At 38.2% G+C, this 19,500-nt stretch overlaps 1 protein-coding gene across 2 annotated transcripts in view; it reads right to left on the reverse strand.

Annotated features, from left to right (window-relative positions):
- The window catches only part of RFX3 (regulatory factor X, 3 (influences HLA class II expression)), a 58,887-nt gene extending 47,187 nt beyond the window's left edge, over nucleotides 1-11,700 (reverse strand). For both annotated transcript variants that reach the window (XM_009884279.1, XM_009884278.1), the window contains exons 1-2: nucleotides 11,582-11,700; nucleotides 4,961-5,058 (exon numbers count right to left, since the gene is read on the reverse strand). In XM_009884279.1, coding sequence (XP_009882581.1) covers nucleotides 4,961-5,058; nucleotides 11,582-11,698 — 215 coding nt within the window. In that variant the 5' untranslated portion in view covers nucleotides 11,699-11,700. The remainder of the gene's footprint in view (nucleotides 1-4,960; nucleotides 5,059-11,581) is intronic.
- Between the last annotated feature and the right edge of the window lie 7,800 nt (nucleotides 11,701-19,500).

Raw genomic sequence — 19,500 nt, forward strand, 5'->3', positions numbered from 1 at the left:
TTGTCTAGACTTGTCTGTGCTAGCCTAGAGTTTTGTCCTAGCTTGGCTGTAACAGTAACTGTTGAACAATCAGATAAACATTCCTTAATCTGTTTCCATTTTAGCTTAGCTTTCTATGATTATGTGGTATAAAACCTATTGTTAAAATGCTGATGCATTGCTCTACCTAACAGACAGTAATATCAAATAGCTAGCTATTCTGTGTAGAATAAACAACCCACGACCCTATATTAAAAATGTAGCAAAGAGGCTCATGAGCGTGGGATGACAGTATTCAAGAAGTATCCAGCAAATGTAAAACATACCATATGTAGTAAATTCAGATGTAATATGGAAACGCAGAGCAACAAAGAATGAATAAGGTGTAGACTCTGCTAGAAAGCATATTAAAAATTGCTGCAAGTGGACCCAGTGTGAGTAGAGAGCCACCCCACCATCTATCATACTTCTCCAGGCATAACACCTGCAATGGTGGTAACTTGCTGTAACCCTCTCAGATGGAAGCCACTGACCTTAGTATGCAAAGGGGTAGTAAAAGGCCAAGCATATTGCCAGAGAAAAAGGGATGAATACTGGGAAGTACCAGGAGGATAACAGCTTTAATTGTATTCACAATAATTCTTTGATTTGACAGTTAAAATTTCAATTAGAGTAATAGTAAATTCATGCTTCTGCATGCAAGGTGTGTTTTGCCCACGTAAACCACACAAATTGTAGTACAACAAATTGATGAAGAATGTGGTTTGGACACAACAACAATAGCAATTCTTGGACAATCTCAGCAATTAAAACCCTCTTTGCCACACTGGAATCATCAGGTAAATGGCTACATTTGCTTAATACATTACAATTTAAGTAAGAAGAAAGTTTGTGTCTAGTATAGGGAACTTACTTGGCTTCTTAATATAGGTGCAGCCATAATACTATTTATCTATTCTAAACTGCCAGGTAAGACCGCACGTGTCACCGCAACAACAATGCATTTTTGTTTCTGGAGAGTGACATGCTTGACAAGCAATTGTTATTAACCAGACACAAATGTAGATAATATAATTCAAATGTTCTCATATTACACAACGTATATGACAAGTTGTAGGTTACACCCCTTGTATTATTGTTATGCCTCCAATTATAATAAAACCAAATAACTTTTAAGCATAGACAAATCACGATATAAAATGTGTGAGAAGAATTGTGTTATAAGAACACAACAGTTACACTTGACAAAGACTGTGAAAACCTGACAAACTTCTTACCTTAGAATCAAAAGAATCAGGTAACTCTTTCCTTATATATATATTCTAACTGCATCCTTTGTTGCTACCATATACGGACTTAAATCAATGCTAGTTTGCAAGTGCTTTATTTTGAAATTAAGAATAATTCTTTCATCAGACATGCTGTAAAATTTATTCCAGGGATGCCTGTATGCTGAATTAATTAATGTCTTCCCCGTAACTATGGGTTGCAGACTTATTTCATTGCTAGAGTAGTACTGTCACTTGATAGATTATGGAAGCATCCTGTATCTGATTTTGAGTTAGAATTAAGATTTTGATTTAGCATGGTCATAAAATAAATTAAACATATAATCATAGGAAAACAACCCAAAAGACAACAGTCAGTGGCACCATTTACAAACCTAATCCAATTTTCTGAAAGTGAAACAGACGATTTCTGTAGCAGGAGTAACTGGACAAATTGGCTGTAACACACTCCTGTGATTGTGTCAGGATCCACAAGGCTTATCTTTCACAGATTTCAGTATGAAGAATTGAAAAGATGAACTGCAATCTGAACACTTGCCTAAATGTTTTAGCACAAGAGAGGCTGGCCTCTGTTTTCTGTCACAGCAGAAGTCAACACAGTCTATGCCAGCTTTCTTTAGAGATATGGTAAGCTTTTTGTTCACTTCCAAAAATTCTTAGATGTCACTCCTGCATTGATATAGCTCTGAATAAGATAATCCAGTGGGAAAACAAGAAGAGGAGAAACAAATATAATTTGTTTTTAGACCACAGAACTTAGGTAATGATAAAAACAGCAAATAGAAAAAAATATCCTTCAGTCTCTAAAGGAAGCTAGCCATCAGCAATCCAGAGCCCCATTCTCCTTCACCTATCAAATAAATGGCATTATAACATATAATAACATATAATACACATATTCAATAACTTTAATTTACATAAATGACATTTTTCCATTCTTAAGCTGGAGCATAAAAGTATACAGGAAAACATACTTCACAATATATAGTCTTCAAAAACTCTTAAGTAGAAACACAGACGGGTCCCACTCTCCATGAATAAACCCATGATCTTTAGAAAGGGTAATGTTCCTGGAAGTACTGAACAACAAATTGGCTGTTCACAATGTTGTCGTTCACAACATGGGTAAATGGGTAAATTCTTCTTCTATAGCAGGGAAAGACAATCTGGATTAGGCTCACGTGCTAAAGAGAGCTTTCTTATGTATTAAGGAAGTCTTTTATATCCCATTGACTGATTTTGCAGAAACTGACAAAGGGATTCAGATCTAGAAACACAATAAAATCATGGAAACCTGAAGGTTTGTACTAAGCAGTCAGTAACATCTGGTTCTGTTTCTTCAAAGGACTGTAAGCAGTCATGTAATACACATCTCATACACTACCAAATGTGCATGTGCCAATAGCTCATGTAAGAACTTACAAGTGATAAATGAAAAGAGAAAAGCTTGAATAACAGACTATTTAAGAATGACCTCTTTTGGAGGCTACCAGTGGACTATCTATCGTAGTTGCAACGAAGTCATGCTGCTGCTGAGTGCTGCTGTATGGGACATGCTTGTACTTCAGTATGAACTAGAGTCAAAGGTAGCCAGGTAGTATGCGACAATTGATATCCTTAACACGTTCTTCTCGAGCGCTTTGGCAGCAGCGTGCAGGCCACAGTTCACTGTCACTTGGAGGGGTATCCAGTACACCTGGAATTGACTGCCCCAGGGGTGGAAACACAGCCCTAATATTTGCCATACCGCCTTTTTTGCTGTACATGTTAAAGACCGGTTTTGGCTTTTGCAGTTACAATAATTAAGTAATGAAGACTCTGACCAGCAATAAAGGGGCCCTCCCTCTGGCCAGGTAAAGGACAGTGACAACCAGGTTTACTGGACTGTGTGGGTTTGATAGCCTGGCACATCAGCCCCACAGGAGATAGCTCATGCCATAGCACTTGTGCTGGTCTGAGAGGACAAGATGTGGAAAAAAAAAAACCAACACTTTACACGACAGCCAAGGACCACAGTCCCATGCTGGGTTCCAGAAAGAACTGTCATGATTTGACTCCAGTTGGCAACTAAGGCCCTCACAGCCGCTTGCTCACTCCCCTCATGGTGGGATGGGGGGAAGAATCAGAAGGGTAAAAGTGAGAAAACTCGTGCATTGAGATAAAGACAGTTTAGTAAGTAAAGCAAAAGTCATGCATACAAGCAAATCAAAACAAGAAATTCATTCACTATTTCCCATCAGCAGGCAGGCGTTCTCCAGGAAAGCAGGGCTTCATCATGCATTACAGTTACTTGGGAAGAGAAATGCTGTATCTCCAAACATTCCCTGTCTTCCTCCTTCTTCAGCTTTCATTGCTGAGCATAATGTCATATGGTCTGGATATCCCTTAGGTCAGTTGGGGTTAGCTGTCCCAGCTGTGTCCCCTCCCAACTTCTTGTGCACCCCCAGCACACTCACTGGCAGGGCAGTGTGAGAAGCAGAAAAGGCTTTGACGCTGTGTAAGTACTGCTCAGCAAGAACTAAAACATGTCTGTGTTATCAACACTGTTTGCAGCACAAATGCAAAACATAGCACCAGATCAGCTACTCTGAATTAAAATGAACTCTAACCCAGCCAAAACCAGTGTAGTCTAATGCATATTTAAGATACATTGTTTGGGCTTTACAAGCAAGAAGAAAACAGACAAGACAGCATGCGAAAAATTAATTAAGCAAAATAGGCTAGTAGAGAGGACCAAAGAATGCCACCAGTGTTAACATCAGAAGTCTCTGATCCAAATAATACTGCTCTTTTGAATCACTTTTGGATTACCATCAACAAATAAATATCTGCAGACAACAAAATAGCTTTCTAAATCGTATTTCTTCCTAAAGCCAGTAACACAGCAAAAATGGCTAAAAGTAGGTAAATGAAAAAAAGCGGTAATGAAGCTCTTTCCCCCACCAACATGATCCTACTTTGACTTCTGAGCCAACTTCATAGCTGGTGCACCTCAAAATCAGGGATTCAACTATGTAACCTCCAGAGGTCCCATCAAACCTAGATTATTCTTTCTATGATTCTAAGCTTGTGTACTGGAGAAAGGGTCTTGATGATGGAAAAGCAGATTCAGGGAAGCAGAAAATGCACAAAAATGTGCAGAGTAAAGGCTAAAGAAGCAGCAAAAGGAGACAATGTTACTCTCCTCTCTCTGCCTCTCCTCATTCCTTTGGAAAAAAAGTACTTACCTAATTTTATTAAAGACAGGAATGAAACTACATTACTACTTTCTTCCAATAATAACTACAGCCTCTGCACCTTGTTATGCATTTGCCACTAGAATTGCAGCCAGGACGCCAGAAGGCCCTGCCTTCTGTCCTGAGGACAGAAGTTACACAGTACATCCTATGGACAGAACTTACCCATAAACTGAAAGTTACTTTTTCAAACAACACTATGCTGTATATGTAACTTCACGCAACTCCAGCTAAAAGAAACACAAGAATTCTATTTACACAAAAATTCTGCCTTAATAAAACCTAGCAGTGAGAATTCCACTTTTCATCCAAAACATTATTTTGACAGTAAAAGACCTTTAATTAATCATTTTTCTTCCCAACTTAAAATACACTAGTTGGTAGAATCTAACTGAAAATACATATTTAACTTCACATTTTAGTAAACATTCAAATTCTGATTATTTGTCAACTTACATAGCTCCATTAGTGTAGACTGTGTCACTTCCCTCCACATACTGAACCTGGGCTGGGTAGACATGCTGTACCTGTTGCACAGTCTGCACTTGCTGTACCTGAAAATAAGAAAACCAGAAATTTGGGATACTGTAAAGAAGGACCAATGCTTCAGTGCACCTAACGGCTTCTAAACAACATGGGATATCTCTGTTCTCATAATTACTAAAGGTATGTCACAGCAATAGCAAAGAAAGTTACTCTTCTTACACAATATTTGTGTTGTAAGTCTGGTAAATGGAGCCCTAACATTGAAGATGCATGCTCATGGAGCATACATACCTTCAGTGCCAAAGACAGAACTAACTGGAAAGTATAATAAGGATGAAATGAAGTGTAACTATGGTTTGCACCAAGCTGAAGAAATAAATTTCCTACAGAAGAAAGTATCATTTGGCCACGTGTATGCCTGTTCTTAAAACCAGTAATTTGTCACCTGCCATGTAATGGATATGTTCCATTTTCTGTCCCAGTAGTACAGCTGGGAAAACACTGAGGAAATGATGCCGTCATCATTCAATGTTCTTGTCCAGCGTCTTCCAAAATGCACTTCATTCTCTATTCACACTTACTGGATATGTCTTACTCCTTATTAAAAAACACAAACTATTCTTCTATTAATGAAGGAAATGCGATTTTCTCCCTGCATCCTGACAAAATGGAACTCTACAGTATGTACAAACACAACATTAAAAACTTCCTATCAGTAAATGCAGGTCATGTTCCTGTTCTATACAAGGTATTATATTCTCCCATTATTCTTGGATACAAGCAGCTACCATTTCAAAAACAACAGATTCAGCATAGTGCAAGACCTTTACCATAGAACTGAGAGGATACTGCACGGAAAAAGTGGTATACAGCTTATCAAAGCTCCATGTCTATTTTATAGGAAACTGAAAAATTCCAGAATGTCTTTATTTTTTTATTTGGAACAAAAACAATAACAAATTAATTCACCATAAAACAAATCAGGAAGTGTTAAAATTAAAATTTTCATTGATTAATATCAAATTCTCACCAATTTTATATATATTCTTTATTAGCCTAATATCCAATACTGCTAGAAATGTCACGACTGTTTATGCAAATAACTTTATTTTTAAGTCAACATTTAAGAATGGATACACTGCAGTGCTATTGTATATATTGAAGTGGGGGGGGTGTATATATATAAAAGTGCTATCTTCTCTACTTTTGTAGATCAAAATATTTTTCCTTTAAATTTTAACAATGAAGTTCAATACAAAAGAGCCACTGAATTAGGTCATTTTTTTCCCAATACAGTAATAAAAAAAGACAGTTTATAAAAAAAAGTTATTTTGCTTCAGCTTCTCTGAAACTCAGCACTGCTACAGTTAAACTGATTATAGTGCCCAAGGAAGCGTTAGTCACTACATTGTATTGCAATGTACATAAAAACCTTAAGGTAGAGAAAGTTACCAGTAAAATTTTTTTCTGTCAAGCAATGATGAATAAAGTAAGTAAGCGGTCTTTAGGATGGCCTTGTAGATGAAAATTCTGCCAGGCTGAAAATTGTTGTTATATGGTATCTCCAATACTAATTTTATTTCCTATTTTACTTAATCTGGGGACAACGTTTTCATAAGAATGAAATCTAGTGCCTCTGGATTTTATTTTTAATCTTCAACAGCAGGAAGAAATGAAATGCATATATCTACTCTCTATAAGAACAAATTTATTTAAGAAGTTGGTTATGATAAAGACTTTTTGTGGAAATTGTAAAAAAAAATTTTTTTAAATTTTTTCTCTTCTATTTATCATTTTCCTTGCACTTTTCAGTAAGCTGTTAAAGGAACTGCATCAGCTGTGTTCTTTAGTTTCTGAGGCAGAGCAATTGGAGATCACAGAGAGAATATTCAACAAACATCCAAATCTAAATGGCCTTCTGTATCAAAAAATACTCCAAGAATTAAATGATTTGGTCTGAAAATAGAAAATACAATTAAATATTTATTAAAAAGTGACAGCATGCAAGTTCAAAAATTGTATGTTCTGGGGAGGACTGGTGAGCTAGTCATGGTAATTGTTGTTATTGTCTGACTGGAAAACAGAAAATTAACTGACTTGTATTGGAAATAATGAGTTAAGTAGAGTCAGACAGAAGATCTTTCATTCCTCTTGCTTCAGTGAGTCTAGCCTGAAATAAATAACTGGAATAGGATTAGAAGTAAGCAGCTGAAACATTCCAGGAGAACAAGAGGCAAATGAAAAGCTATTTCAATATACATGTATAATTATAATTACTAGTTGAAGTTAAAAAAAAAAAAAAAAGGAAAATAAATTATATTCTTAATTATACTACCTCAGAGGAACAAATGAGGGAGTAAGTTATATTGTATCTACGAGAGTTTGTCAACAAAAATCAAGTGCATAAAAGCACACTAAATTCACAAATTGCATTGAAACATAAAAACAAAGTATAAGAGAGAATTTTGATTTCCAATAAGAAGTGCTTATGTTCAAAGCAAAGAGTAGAACAATATGGCAAAATATATAAGGATTTTTAAACTCCCATTTAAAAAAGAACATATAATTATCCACTGTTCCTATGCAAACAACTTGGATGTGCGTCGTTTTCTGTTCTCAGGGATAAAAATAATTTTTGTACTTTCATTAGTCTGGATTACTTTTGGCAAACAACATATAAATAGCACACGCTGTAATATTCTAAGCACATTCATATTTATATAATGGCTAATGACAGTTCATGATTATGTTTTTCATATGCTAAACATGATTTTGCATTAAGAGCAGTTTTGATTATCAGAAGTCTGCATCTCCAGTTAATGATACAATACTTTGTGAACGTGACAGCTATCGTGTATGGCGAATATGAAGAAATGCTTTGCCTGACTTCGGATGCATACACGTACTTTATAAAATAGATTATACAACTATTTTTGGTTTTATTTCTCCAATCCTTCCACATTGCATCGCATAAACTACAATGCGGGGCCAATTTTGAATCCTTAGAAGCTTACTGCGCTGTGCTGAAGAGTGCCTGTTGAAAAAGTGGTTTCACGTTAGCGAAAAATCCCCATGTCTGAGGAAACAAAAGACTAAGAAAATTCCTCAGGCTATTAAAAAGGATTTTCACTACACTCTCACATTTTTGGTCTCACTCTTGTTGCTTTTTGCTTGTATGTGGACATGTTTGCCCCTTACCATTGCCCTCCATCCCATCTCAACAGTGACAGCTGCTGCGCTGCATGAAACCAGCTGCCACCAGCGCCACTGTTACCAGTGGGGAAGCCCAGGTTTTCATTAATGGTACCTTTTTTTTCGTATTTTTGGAGCATCACAGCAGACTTTTATGAGCTCAGTATTTACACTAGCTATATGCAAACTAGGGATTTGTTTTAGCTGCAAATATCAAAAGTTTCTCTTTCGCTGTTTGCTCAAAAGAAAGAATGCTTCAGTACAAACACAGCTGTGGGGAAAAAGCTCTTAGTCCACCCCTCCACTTATTCAGCTTACTCTTCTTCAGGGCAAAAATGTTTCATTTTGGAAAAGATATTTTGTGAGCATAAATAAAACACCGATGCCAGAAAACAACCCCAAATCAACACATGCATGAGATGTCATTTAAGTGTGGTGCATATACAGGAATGGAAACATGGGAAACAAAGACCTCACTTGGAAAAATGATACATTTTTAAAATTAAAAAAAACCAAAATCATAGAAAATGGCATTATTCACTAAAAAGTACTAATAAATTACTGTAAACATGATAATACAGAAGTTTCAGCTTACGCCAAATTGTTGCATATACCCAGACACTTATGTTGCAGTATCATTGAATTTAATGAATGCCCTATTGTTTTAGTGAATTATATTCACAAGGGAATATAATCCAAATGTGAATATTCACACATATTTTGTATACAGCTGACATTATAAATATGTGTCCTATAAACCACATAAAAAAATGGAGGCATATCTTATATACTATGCACCTAAAACCTACCCCTCCAACTTTCAACATTGGTAATTTCGAATGTGCAGAAATAATAAGCCCTCTCTCTAACATCAAAATAATGACTTTATGAAATTAGCACTCTTTCTCCTGATTTTCTTTAGGCAAATTGGCCCATTCCTATCAAATGTACATAAAGCTGGTATTGACTTCAGACAAATCAGACCTATACACAGATAATTCCTCAGGGCAAACCACACCTACAATGTCCTCAACACAGTGATTGTTTCAATGTTTGATATTCCTTTTTCTTTTTAACTCTACAATTGAAATTACCTATCCCATCTACATTCTTCATCACATTTTCTGCTGGCATACCACACTGACATCTTCACTCTTCCTTTTCTCCTCACCACACATCCACTTCAATAATCTATCCTCTCTCTATATATAAAAATCTCCTACACATACTATGTTTTAATCACTGCAATACTATTTGCATTGGATTTCCCAACATGCTTGTTGAATTTGCAATTCCAGCAAAATTTTTAAGAAACTCCTCTTTCTTGGCTGGGTTGACCAGTTTTTTTTCTTAGCTTTCCTTTCTGAAACATTATGCTGATTCCTACAGACAGTGTTAAAAGTCGGTAAAAATACAATCTAATAGCCCCACAGGGAAAAATAATCCAAAATAAAGATGGAGTATTCAATGAAAGAAAGGGAATACTCAGAAGCAGGAAGGAGATGTATGTAATGTTGATCAGGGACAGTTTTGCACACTCAGTGCAACAAAAAAATTCAGTTTTCTGTTCTCATTAAGGTATAGTCAAGCAAGAAAAAAACCAATCCACTCCTGGGCTTCTGTGTTTTGACACGAGTATTAAATTAATAAAGGACAACTGGAATAACTTCAGCAAAGATACAGGCAGGTGGTGACAAAGATTAACGCGTTATTTATGTGGGAAAATAAGAAGCCAATTCTATCCTGGAAGTTTTCAGAAAGGTAGACACTTTCCACAAGCAAAGTTTATAAACACCAAAGCCCAGCTCATTCTTCATTTACTTGTGACAAAGATAGAACAGAAATGCATAGAAGATCCTATCCTTACAGTTCAATCAATCCAATGATTAGAATTACAACATTATAAAGTATCCTATATGCCGCTAACTGGTTACCAATCTTCAATTCCTCACACTGATCAGTACTTCACATGGATAAAATTCAGTATGTAGTATCAGACCATCGTATATGTAATAGGCTTAAAACAAGGAACTGTGTAGCACTACCAAATTGCCATCTTTTATCTGAAAAGCTGAAACAGGAATAATAAAGAACAAATCACATAAACTACATCCATTAAACACCTGTCATCATGAAAGAACATAAAAATCAGACAAACTATCCAGATCTTATTTCATAAAGAAAAGTAGTCTTGCACTTCACAAACCTTACAAAAGAGTTAACCAGACAAAACCTCCTACAAAGATTAGCTAAGTTCAGGCATCAATGAAGCTTCAATTACAACGTTAACATCGTATTCAAACGTCTCTATCCTAATCAACATTCAAGTAAAGAGAGAGCGAGCTATTTAACAATCTGAACCTAAGGAGAAAATATTTCAAAAAATTATTGATTCACTAGTGGTGAATTCTGAGCAAACACACACAGACAAGTATCAAAATAAATTTTTAAGTCCAAATTCAATGTTTTTCTGAATCATTTTTTTAAAAAACAAGCTTGCATCCTAAAAGATAGATGAAGATTTAAATAGAAACTATATTAATGGAGCTATGAGGCATTATAAATTGAGTCTGTAGACAAGGAAAAAAAAATGTTAATGAAATATATGAGACTGTGGAACACATATATAAAAATGCACCACCTGGAATTTCAGAACTAAACTTAACAAATGCTGAAGAATTTAATCTAAGTAAAAGTGTTCCACTGGCACAGAAACCAATTACACTATTCAATAAACTATGTCTAGTTCTCATATTATTGATTCTGAAATTGTGAAGTGAGATTTTGATTAAAAACAATATCAGATGGACAGCTAATTTCTATCTATTCCGGAAGGCTTGGACAGCTGACTTTCACAGTCAGTCCCTGTTTTCTGCCTCCATACATTTCAAGTCTTCTTACTTCCCTCGCAAATTACCTATTGTCACACCACAAATACTTCCATGACATTGTGCAAAGATCTGTAGGCAGTCAAGATTAGAGATGCAAAGGACAACGCTTTTCATTTTCATATTTGTACTGCAGTTACTTGGGCATCCAAATGAAAGGAGAAATTATATAGGCACTAATATCAGAAACATATTCATTATTCATTATTTAAATGAAAAAATGTAACTATTCAGTAACATAAATTGAAGTAAATTTCTATGAACTATTACACAAAATCCATGATAACCTACAGTTAGAATCATGTATGTGTACTAGTGGTGCTTGTCAGATGCTCTAGTTAAGGAACAGATCCTGAAAACAGCTTGTCTTTCTCTGGCTATTTTAATTCCAGCAAAATAAAATTGATAAAAGCAGAGCAAAAGAGTTCACTTAGCAGCCTTGTACAAATCAAGTTCTTCACTGCATTCCTGAAACTTATTTTTTAATCTTCCAAAACTAACAGCCACCTACCTGTTGCTGAACTGGTACTTGCTGTACTACCTGTGTGGGCACTGCTGCCTGGCCAGCCACAGATGTCTGTAAAGTCACAGTCGAACCTGTATCCGACCCAGTCTCTGATGTCTGCATCGTGATCTCTGAATAAAATTAAGATGTAAAATTAAAAGGTTAGTGCATTATTCTTTTTTTTACTTCTTCACTTATATTAGCACACAAATTTGTCGCTTATCTCTAGTTGGATATTAAAATTAGCTAATACCAATCCTGGTATGAGCCAATGTTCTTCCCCCTACTAGCTTATCAGTTAGTACAAATGGGGTTTTATCTTCATTTATCTTAGTTATATTCAAAATACCTTTTATTTACATGTGCAGAAACATGTATCACTTCTCTGAGTTTTGTCACGTCACAAATAACTCAGAAAAATCAGCAGCAAATCTCTCAGCTTGTAAATAATTGTTTATCATTCAAAACTGCTTTTTCCTCTGGCTTACTGAATTACACTACAAAATCTTTGTACTTTCAAATTCAAAGTCAAACTTCTAGCAGGCCACAGAATGAAGGGCTGTAATCTGGAAAGCAAACTCTGAAAAGCATTTAATGAGTCACAGTGAAAAAGCAACTCAAATAACCTTCTTCAGTAGAAAGCATTAAAGCAACCATTATAGTTAAAATCTGAGCAGAAGAAACTTTTGGACACTAAACCCATAGAGAAACACATATGAGGTAGAAAACTGACAGAGATCGTGGCCCTGACATTTAAAGGGAACAATGGAAATTTGGATAGGATGCAGAAACAGTTTGAGAATCAAGGAAAATATCTTACAAAGAAAACTTATCTGAACAACAACCAAGGATGACTTATGCCTTCATAGGAAATGTGACTTGGACCTACAAGATTCCTCAATTTTGCTCAGCGGAAATGGCAATGCTATTGATGGTTGTATTAGGTATTTTTTTTATATTTTATTTTAAGCAGTGGCTGATTAACTGGTGAAAATAACCAGGTGAGGTCGGTTCTTCCCCTGGTACCTTCAAAACAGAACACTGTATGTTTCTATTGAAGAATGACAGTAAACAAATACAATTTACATGTCTGTAAACCAAACACTATGCAATCTAAAAATTTTACTGCCTTTAATCTCTATTAATCTATATTAGCTACAGAATACTTTGGCAACCTGTGGACCAATGTCACTAAAAATGAGTAACATTACCATGCATAATAAAAGAGGTTTATTTGAATAAAATCTAAAACTAATTAGAACGCCCTATCCAGGCAATTTTTTTAGTTTAACTGAACATACCCAGACGGCTGACAGTGAAGAAATTAGGCTTTAATCCCCAACCCACAAACAGTGTAAACTGATTTAAAGCTGGGCTTCTGCAGTCCCTCCCTCCAACTACCTCTGACTCACTTTGCATTCAAACGTAGTCAGTGCAAAGCAGGAAACACGTATATAAATTTTGGATGGGGTGGGCGATAGGGGCAGGACCTTGCCAACTGGGACCATCATTGGTTTAAACTCCATGTAACCATGCCTACGGTATATGACAGATTTAACCACTTCTTCTGAAATATTCAGAAAGACTGATAAATCATTGATCAAACCTATTTGAGATTAATCAATAGACTTTCAAAGCTGTCATGTTGTCTGAAACTTCTACTTCTTTCCAGCATGCCTGACAAAAATCAGGACTCAAAATGAAAAGAAAAAAAGGAATAGAACCTCATGGATGGCTACTGAAATGTTAAAAAATTTATCAATGAAAATGGATGTCCACAGGATAAATATAGAGAAGTTGGAAGCCACCATACTGCCAGATCTAGTTGCCATTACTGAAAGTTGGTGGGAAGAATCCCATGACTGAAGTGCTGGTATCAATGGCTACAGGCTCTTCAGAAAGGACCGGTGAGGAAGGAGGGCAGAAGCCTTGCCCTTTACATCAAGAAATTGCTAGATTGTGAAAAGCTGTCTCTGAAGAATACCCATGAGCAGGTTGAAAGCTTATGGGTAACAACGAGAGACCAAGACAACAAAGGGAACCTTGTGGTTGGTGTTTAGTACAGGCCACCTGCCCAAGGGAAGCTGGCTGACAAAGCCTTCTTACTCCAGCTACAGGAGACAACACTATATATTCAACCACCCGGACACCTGCTGGAAAAGTAGCAGGGCGAGCTGTCGGCAATCCAGGAGACTCCTGGGGAGTGCATTGAGGATAACTTCTTAACAGGCAGCCCTTGCAGAGGCAATGCGATACTGGACCTGATGCAAGTCACCAAGGCAAGTGAGCTAATCGGTGATGTCAAGATTGGAGGCAGCCTGTGCTGCAGTGATCACACACTGGTGCAGTGGGCAGACGTGAGGGATACAGATAAGGCGAAGAGTAAAGTCAGGACCCTGAACTTGAGGAAAGGAAAATTCCAGCTCTTCAAGGAGTTAGTCACCAGGATCCCCTGGGAAACTGCCCTCAGGGACAAGGGAGCAGAACAGAGCTGGCAGATCTTAAGGATGACTTTCCATAGAGCACAAGAGCTTTTGATCCCCAGGTGTAAGCAATCTGGAAAGGAAGGCAAGAGACTGGCATGCATGAGTCAAGACCTGGTGGTCAAACTAAAGGGCAAGAAGGAAATGCACAGGCAGTGGAAGTAAGGACAGGTATCCTGGGAAGAGTACAGGGACGCTGCCCAGTTGGGTAGGGATAGGGAAGGCCAAGTCACAGTTGGAGCTGAATTTGGCAAGGGACGCAAGGAATACTAAGAAAGGCTTCTACAGGTATGTCAGCCAGAAAAGGAAGGTCAAAGAAAGCGTACCCCCCATGATGAATGCAACTGGCAAACTGGTAACAACAGACAAGGAGAAGGCTGAGGTACTCAACAATATTTTTGCCTCAGTCTTCACTGGCAACCTCTCTTCCCACGCCTCTTGAGTGGATGGACTGCAAAGCAGGGACTGGGGGAGCAAAGTCCTTCCCACTGTAAGAGAAGATCAGGTTTGTGACCATCTGAGGAACTTGAACATACAAAAGCACAGTTCATAAGACCTGACGAGATGCATCCCAGAGTCCTGAGGGAAGTAACTGATGGAGCTGCCAAGACACTCTCCATGATATTTGAAAAGTCATGGCAGTCAGGTGAAGACTCTGGTGACTGGAAAAAGGGAAGCATTCCACCCATTTTTAAAAAGGGTAGAAAGGTGGACCCTGGGAACTACTGACCTGTCAGTTTCACCTCTCTGCCTGCGAAGATCATGGAAGAGATCCTCCTAGAAGCTATGCTAAGGCATATGGAGGACAGAGAGGTGATTTAAGACAGCCAGCATGGCTCCACCAAGGGCGAGTCCTGCCTGGCCAACCTAGTGGCCTTCTATGATGGAGTGACTATATCAGTGGACAAGGGAAGAGCTATCAATGTCATCTATCTGGACTTCTATAAGGCCTTTGACATGGTCCCCAACAACATCCTGCTCTCTAAATTGGAGAGGTATGGATTTGATGGGTGGACTGTTTGGTGGGTGAGAAATTGGTTTGACGCTTACATCCAGAGAATAGTGGTCAATGGCTCAATGTCCAGATGGAGACCAGTGATGAGTGATGTCCCTCAGGTGTCTATATTGGGACCAGTACTGTTCAGTACCTTCATCAGTGACATAGACAGTGGGATTGAGTGCACCCTCAGCAAGTTTGCTGACAACACCACACTTTGTGGTGCAGTTGACACACCTGAGGGACAGGATGTCATCCAGAGGGACCCAGATAGGCTCAAGAAGTGGGCCCGTGTGAGTCTCATGTGGTCAACAAGAGCAGGGTCCTGCACTGGGCTTGGGGCAACCCCCAGTATCAATACAGGCTGGGAGATGAAGGGATTGAGGGGAGCCCTGCTGAGAAGGACTTGGGGGTATTGGTGGATGAAAGGCTGGACGTGAGCCAGCAGATATGTACTCGCAGCTCAGAAAGCCAGCTGTATACTGGGCTGCATCAAAGGAAGCATTGCCAGCAGGTCAAGGGATGTGATTCTGCCCCTCTGCTCCACACTTATGAGAACCCACCTGGAGTGTTGCATCCAGCTCTGGAGTCCTCAGTACAGGAAAGACATGGACCTGTTGCAGTGGGTCCAGAGGAGGACCATGAAGATGATCATAAGGTTGGAGCACCTCCCCTATGAGGAAAGGCTGAGAGAGTTGGGGTTGTTGAGCATGGAGGAGAAAAGGCTCCACAGAGACCTTACTGCAGCCTTCCAGTACTTGAAGGGAGCTTATAAGAAAAATTAGGATAGAATTTTTAGTAGGGCCTATTGTGATAGACAAGGGCTAATGGTTTTAAACTAAAGGCAGGCAGATTCAAGCTAGACATAAGGAAGACATTTTTTACTATGAGGATGGTGAAACACTGGAACAGGTTGCCCAGACAGGTGGTAGATGCCCCACCCCTGGCAACATTCAAGGTCAGGTTGGATGGGGCTTTGAGCAACCTGATGTAGTTGAAGATGTCCCTTTTTATTGCAGGGGTGGTGGGCTAGATAACCTTTAAAGTTCCCTTCCAACACAAACTATTCTATGATTCTGTTTCTGTTTACTGTAAAATAGTAAATTTCATACCCTTTTTGCCTACAGAAAATACTGTATAAAATCCAGAATAAAGTTATTTAATGCTAAAATCTGTGCCACAGTTCCAGTATCCATCCACCCCAATTGAAAACCAATAGTTTCTCTCTTAATTTCAATATTAATGAGAACGTGCCACTTCTAGTAACAACATCCAGAAAGAAATATGCTTTAGTTTTCAATACACAAAGTGTCTGCAGATAAATTAACAAGGCATTATGCCATGCAAGATATCCTTAAGTGCACTACATCAAACTAATCCACAATGTAAATGGATGAGCTTAAATAAACTGAGTGAGAGATTCAGAAAACTATCTTTTGCAAACAAAGGCAAAAAGGGAACTTATGCTTTATATAAATATGCCTAAACACATATATAGAAATAATAATCATAGCAGTGATTATTATACCTTTTGAAGAGAGTTGCAGCACAGCACAATGGGACACTAAATATTTTCTGGGGTTTGCAACACGTAACAAATGACATAGACAATGGCAACATTCCCAACGGAATACTAATGAGTTGAGTATTTTAGTTTTATACTTAAACACTGGAACTATTTTCTAAATTTGAGTAATTCATGTTTTACTCAGCCCTTGCGCAGCACAAAGTCACTGCTAATAAAAAAGAACCTTAGTTGTAAAAAAATCAACATTCTTAAAGGAAGACATGCAATGAAACTGGCATTTAAGGGAAACTATGAACTTGAAAGTACATTCAACGGACTTGTAAATGATCTTTCATTTAATGAAGTCAGATTTTAATAAATAAATATTTTTCCTATTTAGAAAGCAGAGCCAACTATTATTTAACAAAGGCTAACTCCTTTACATTGAAAGTATTTAGAAAACAATCCCTTTTAGTAATTGCCATTTTCCACCATCATACATAAAAGTAAAAAAAAAAAAGTCATAAAAGAAGAAAAAAAAATGTATAGTGTAGACAGTCCTGTTTTGTCAAAGCAAAAGTTCTGCCAATTAAGAATTTAAAATTTTTCAAAAGCATCAGAACAATCCTATGGATATACCTACTCAATTAGGGGTGTACTTTCACCTTACCTCATTAACAACCTGTACTTTTTTTTCAGCCCGTTATCTTGGACTTGGAAAATTCCTTCAAAATTAAAGTTAAAAAAGAGCCAGCTTGTCTGAGCAAGCTTGTACTGACTCTTACATGTAACCCAGAGTAAAACATTGTCAAGCTGGCAGAACAGTGGAAATCAAAAGCTAAACACTGAGTAACTTCCTACACCACCTCTCTGATATACACGCACGTCCACTTAGTTTCAGAGAACAATTAAACAGGTCAGCTTAAGCCACCAATTCCAACAAACAATCATTTAAGATATTACAGCTCCAATGCAAAGCAAAAGTGAAGAGCTCAAAAGAGTTAAAAGGCATTATTTTATATCAGCCATTAGCTTTACTTGACTCTAAGTTGTTTTTGTGGTTACAGTGTACAAACATGTCAATCACTGCAAGGGAAAAGGAATGCTACTACAGTTAAATACAGTTCTGACTGGTGAGAGTGTTCCATATTGTCATGTATCCGTTAATTGCTATGTCACATCTCAGGCAGTACTTGATCATTACAGCTGCAACTCAAGATGCTCAAGAAATCAGAGCCAGGTACCCTCATCAAAGTGAGGAACATAACTGTTCATTTCCTTGTGGTAGTTGTCATGGATTGTGCCTGGCTGACATTAGCATTAGCCCTTTAGGAAAAGGGAGCAGCTTCATAATAAGAACAGAGGATACTTTGGTTGTAAACCAGTTATCGGTCACTGGGGAGAAGCTTTGAGATGGGCAGACTGCAAGTGCCAGTGACAGCAGACAGTCTGCTGTTACACGGTAAGGGATGCCGAATGGGGATAGCCAAGAATTGGGTGTTTTCTGCCCAGTCTGGGCAGTGACGATGTCCAGAGACATGACAGAGAATCCAGGGTTAGGTGAGAGAGAACCCTCAGAGAAAACCTGAGAGACCCCAGAGGACCCCATGGCCCAGCCTAGGACTACCCACCATAGAGCTGTCACAGCTACACTGACCTACCAAACTTCAGACTATGTCGTCCCATCCACAGGACAGGGAAGCCATGTAATGTGTAAACTGCAAACATATTTGACCAGCAGGTCAAAGGAGGTGGTTCTGCCCCTCTACTCCACTCTTGTGAGACCCCACCCCACTCCATCCAACTCTGGAGTCCCCAACATAAGAAGGACATGGACTTGTTGGAGCATGTCCAGAAGAGGGCCACGAAGATGATCCGAGGGCTGGAGCACCTCTCCTATGAGGAGAGGCTGAGAGAGTTGGGGCTGTTCAGCCTGGAGAAGAGAAGGCTCTGAGGAGATCTTATTGCGGCCTTCCAGTGCCTAAAGGGGGCCTACAGGACAGCTGGGGAAGGACTTTTTACTAGGGCATGTAGTGGAAGGATGAGGGGTAATGGTTTTAAGCTGGAGGGCAGGTTTAGATTAACCATAAGGAAAAAATTTTTCACTCTGAGGGTGGTGAGGCACTGGAACAGGTTGCCCAGAGAAGCTGTTGAGGCCCCATCCCTGGAGGTGATTTAATTGTTTTGGTGACTGAGTCCATTTTATCTCCGCACTGTCAATTTGGAGACAGCCCTATATTTAAGCATACAATCTGATGTGCTTCTCTACCTCAGAACTGTAATACATTTTTATTAATAGTCTGACAGGTTAACTGGTTGCTCTACACACCGATTTATCAGTAGGCAAACTAGGATAACTAAAGCATGGTTGTGGAATATAAACTTTGTCATCAGTTTCGCCTAAGCAGAAATAAACCTAATGACTTAACATCAATTTCTTCCAAAGTGGTTAGGTTGCTTCCATTATTGTGCTCTAAGCCTCCATCCTAAATGCAATTCTTTACTACAGCTCACTACAGAGTACAGACTTTTCCTTGTAGATGCCACACAGTATGTTTTGACAGTCAACCTTCATCATCCTCCTATTCACTGGGAGTTTTTCTAGCACCACATTAGCGAGTCAGTGTAATTCTTTTACATTGCATCAACACTGAGCAGTTACATTTTTATAATATAAATGAAGTCTCTCAATTTTTCACTGATACTGCATATAAGTAAAGGAACTGCATATTACAGCAGAAAGGATGTCATCCTTGCCCAATGGGACTGTCAGGTGTATCACAAGCAACAGATGAATGTTTGACAAAGATCCTTTTCATTCTCGCTAATAAAGCAATTGGACACATCTTCTGTTAATGGTCTTGCTTTGTATAGTCAGTGCTTGTTGCATGTGAATGTAAGCTAAACAGGGCACATTCTGAAAGAAAGCTAATTAACC

Source organism: Charadrius vociferus, unplaced genomic scaffold (genome assembly GCF_000708025.1).
Source record: "Charadrius vociferus isolate BGI_N301 unplaced genomic scaffold, ASM70802v2 scaffold183, whole genome shotgun sequence".
Lineage (NCBI taxonomy): Eukaryota > Metazoa > Chordata > Aves > Charadriiformes > Charadriidae > Charadrius > Charadrius vociferus.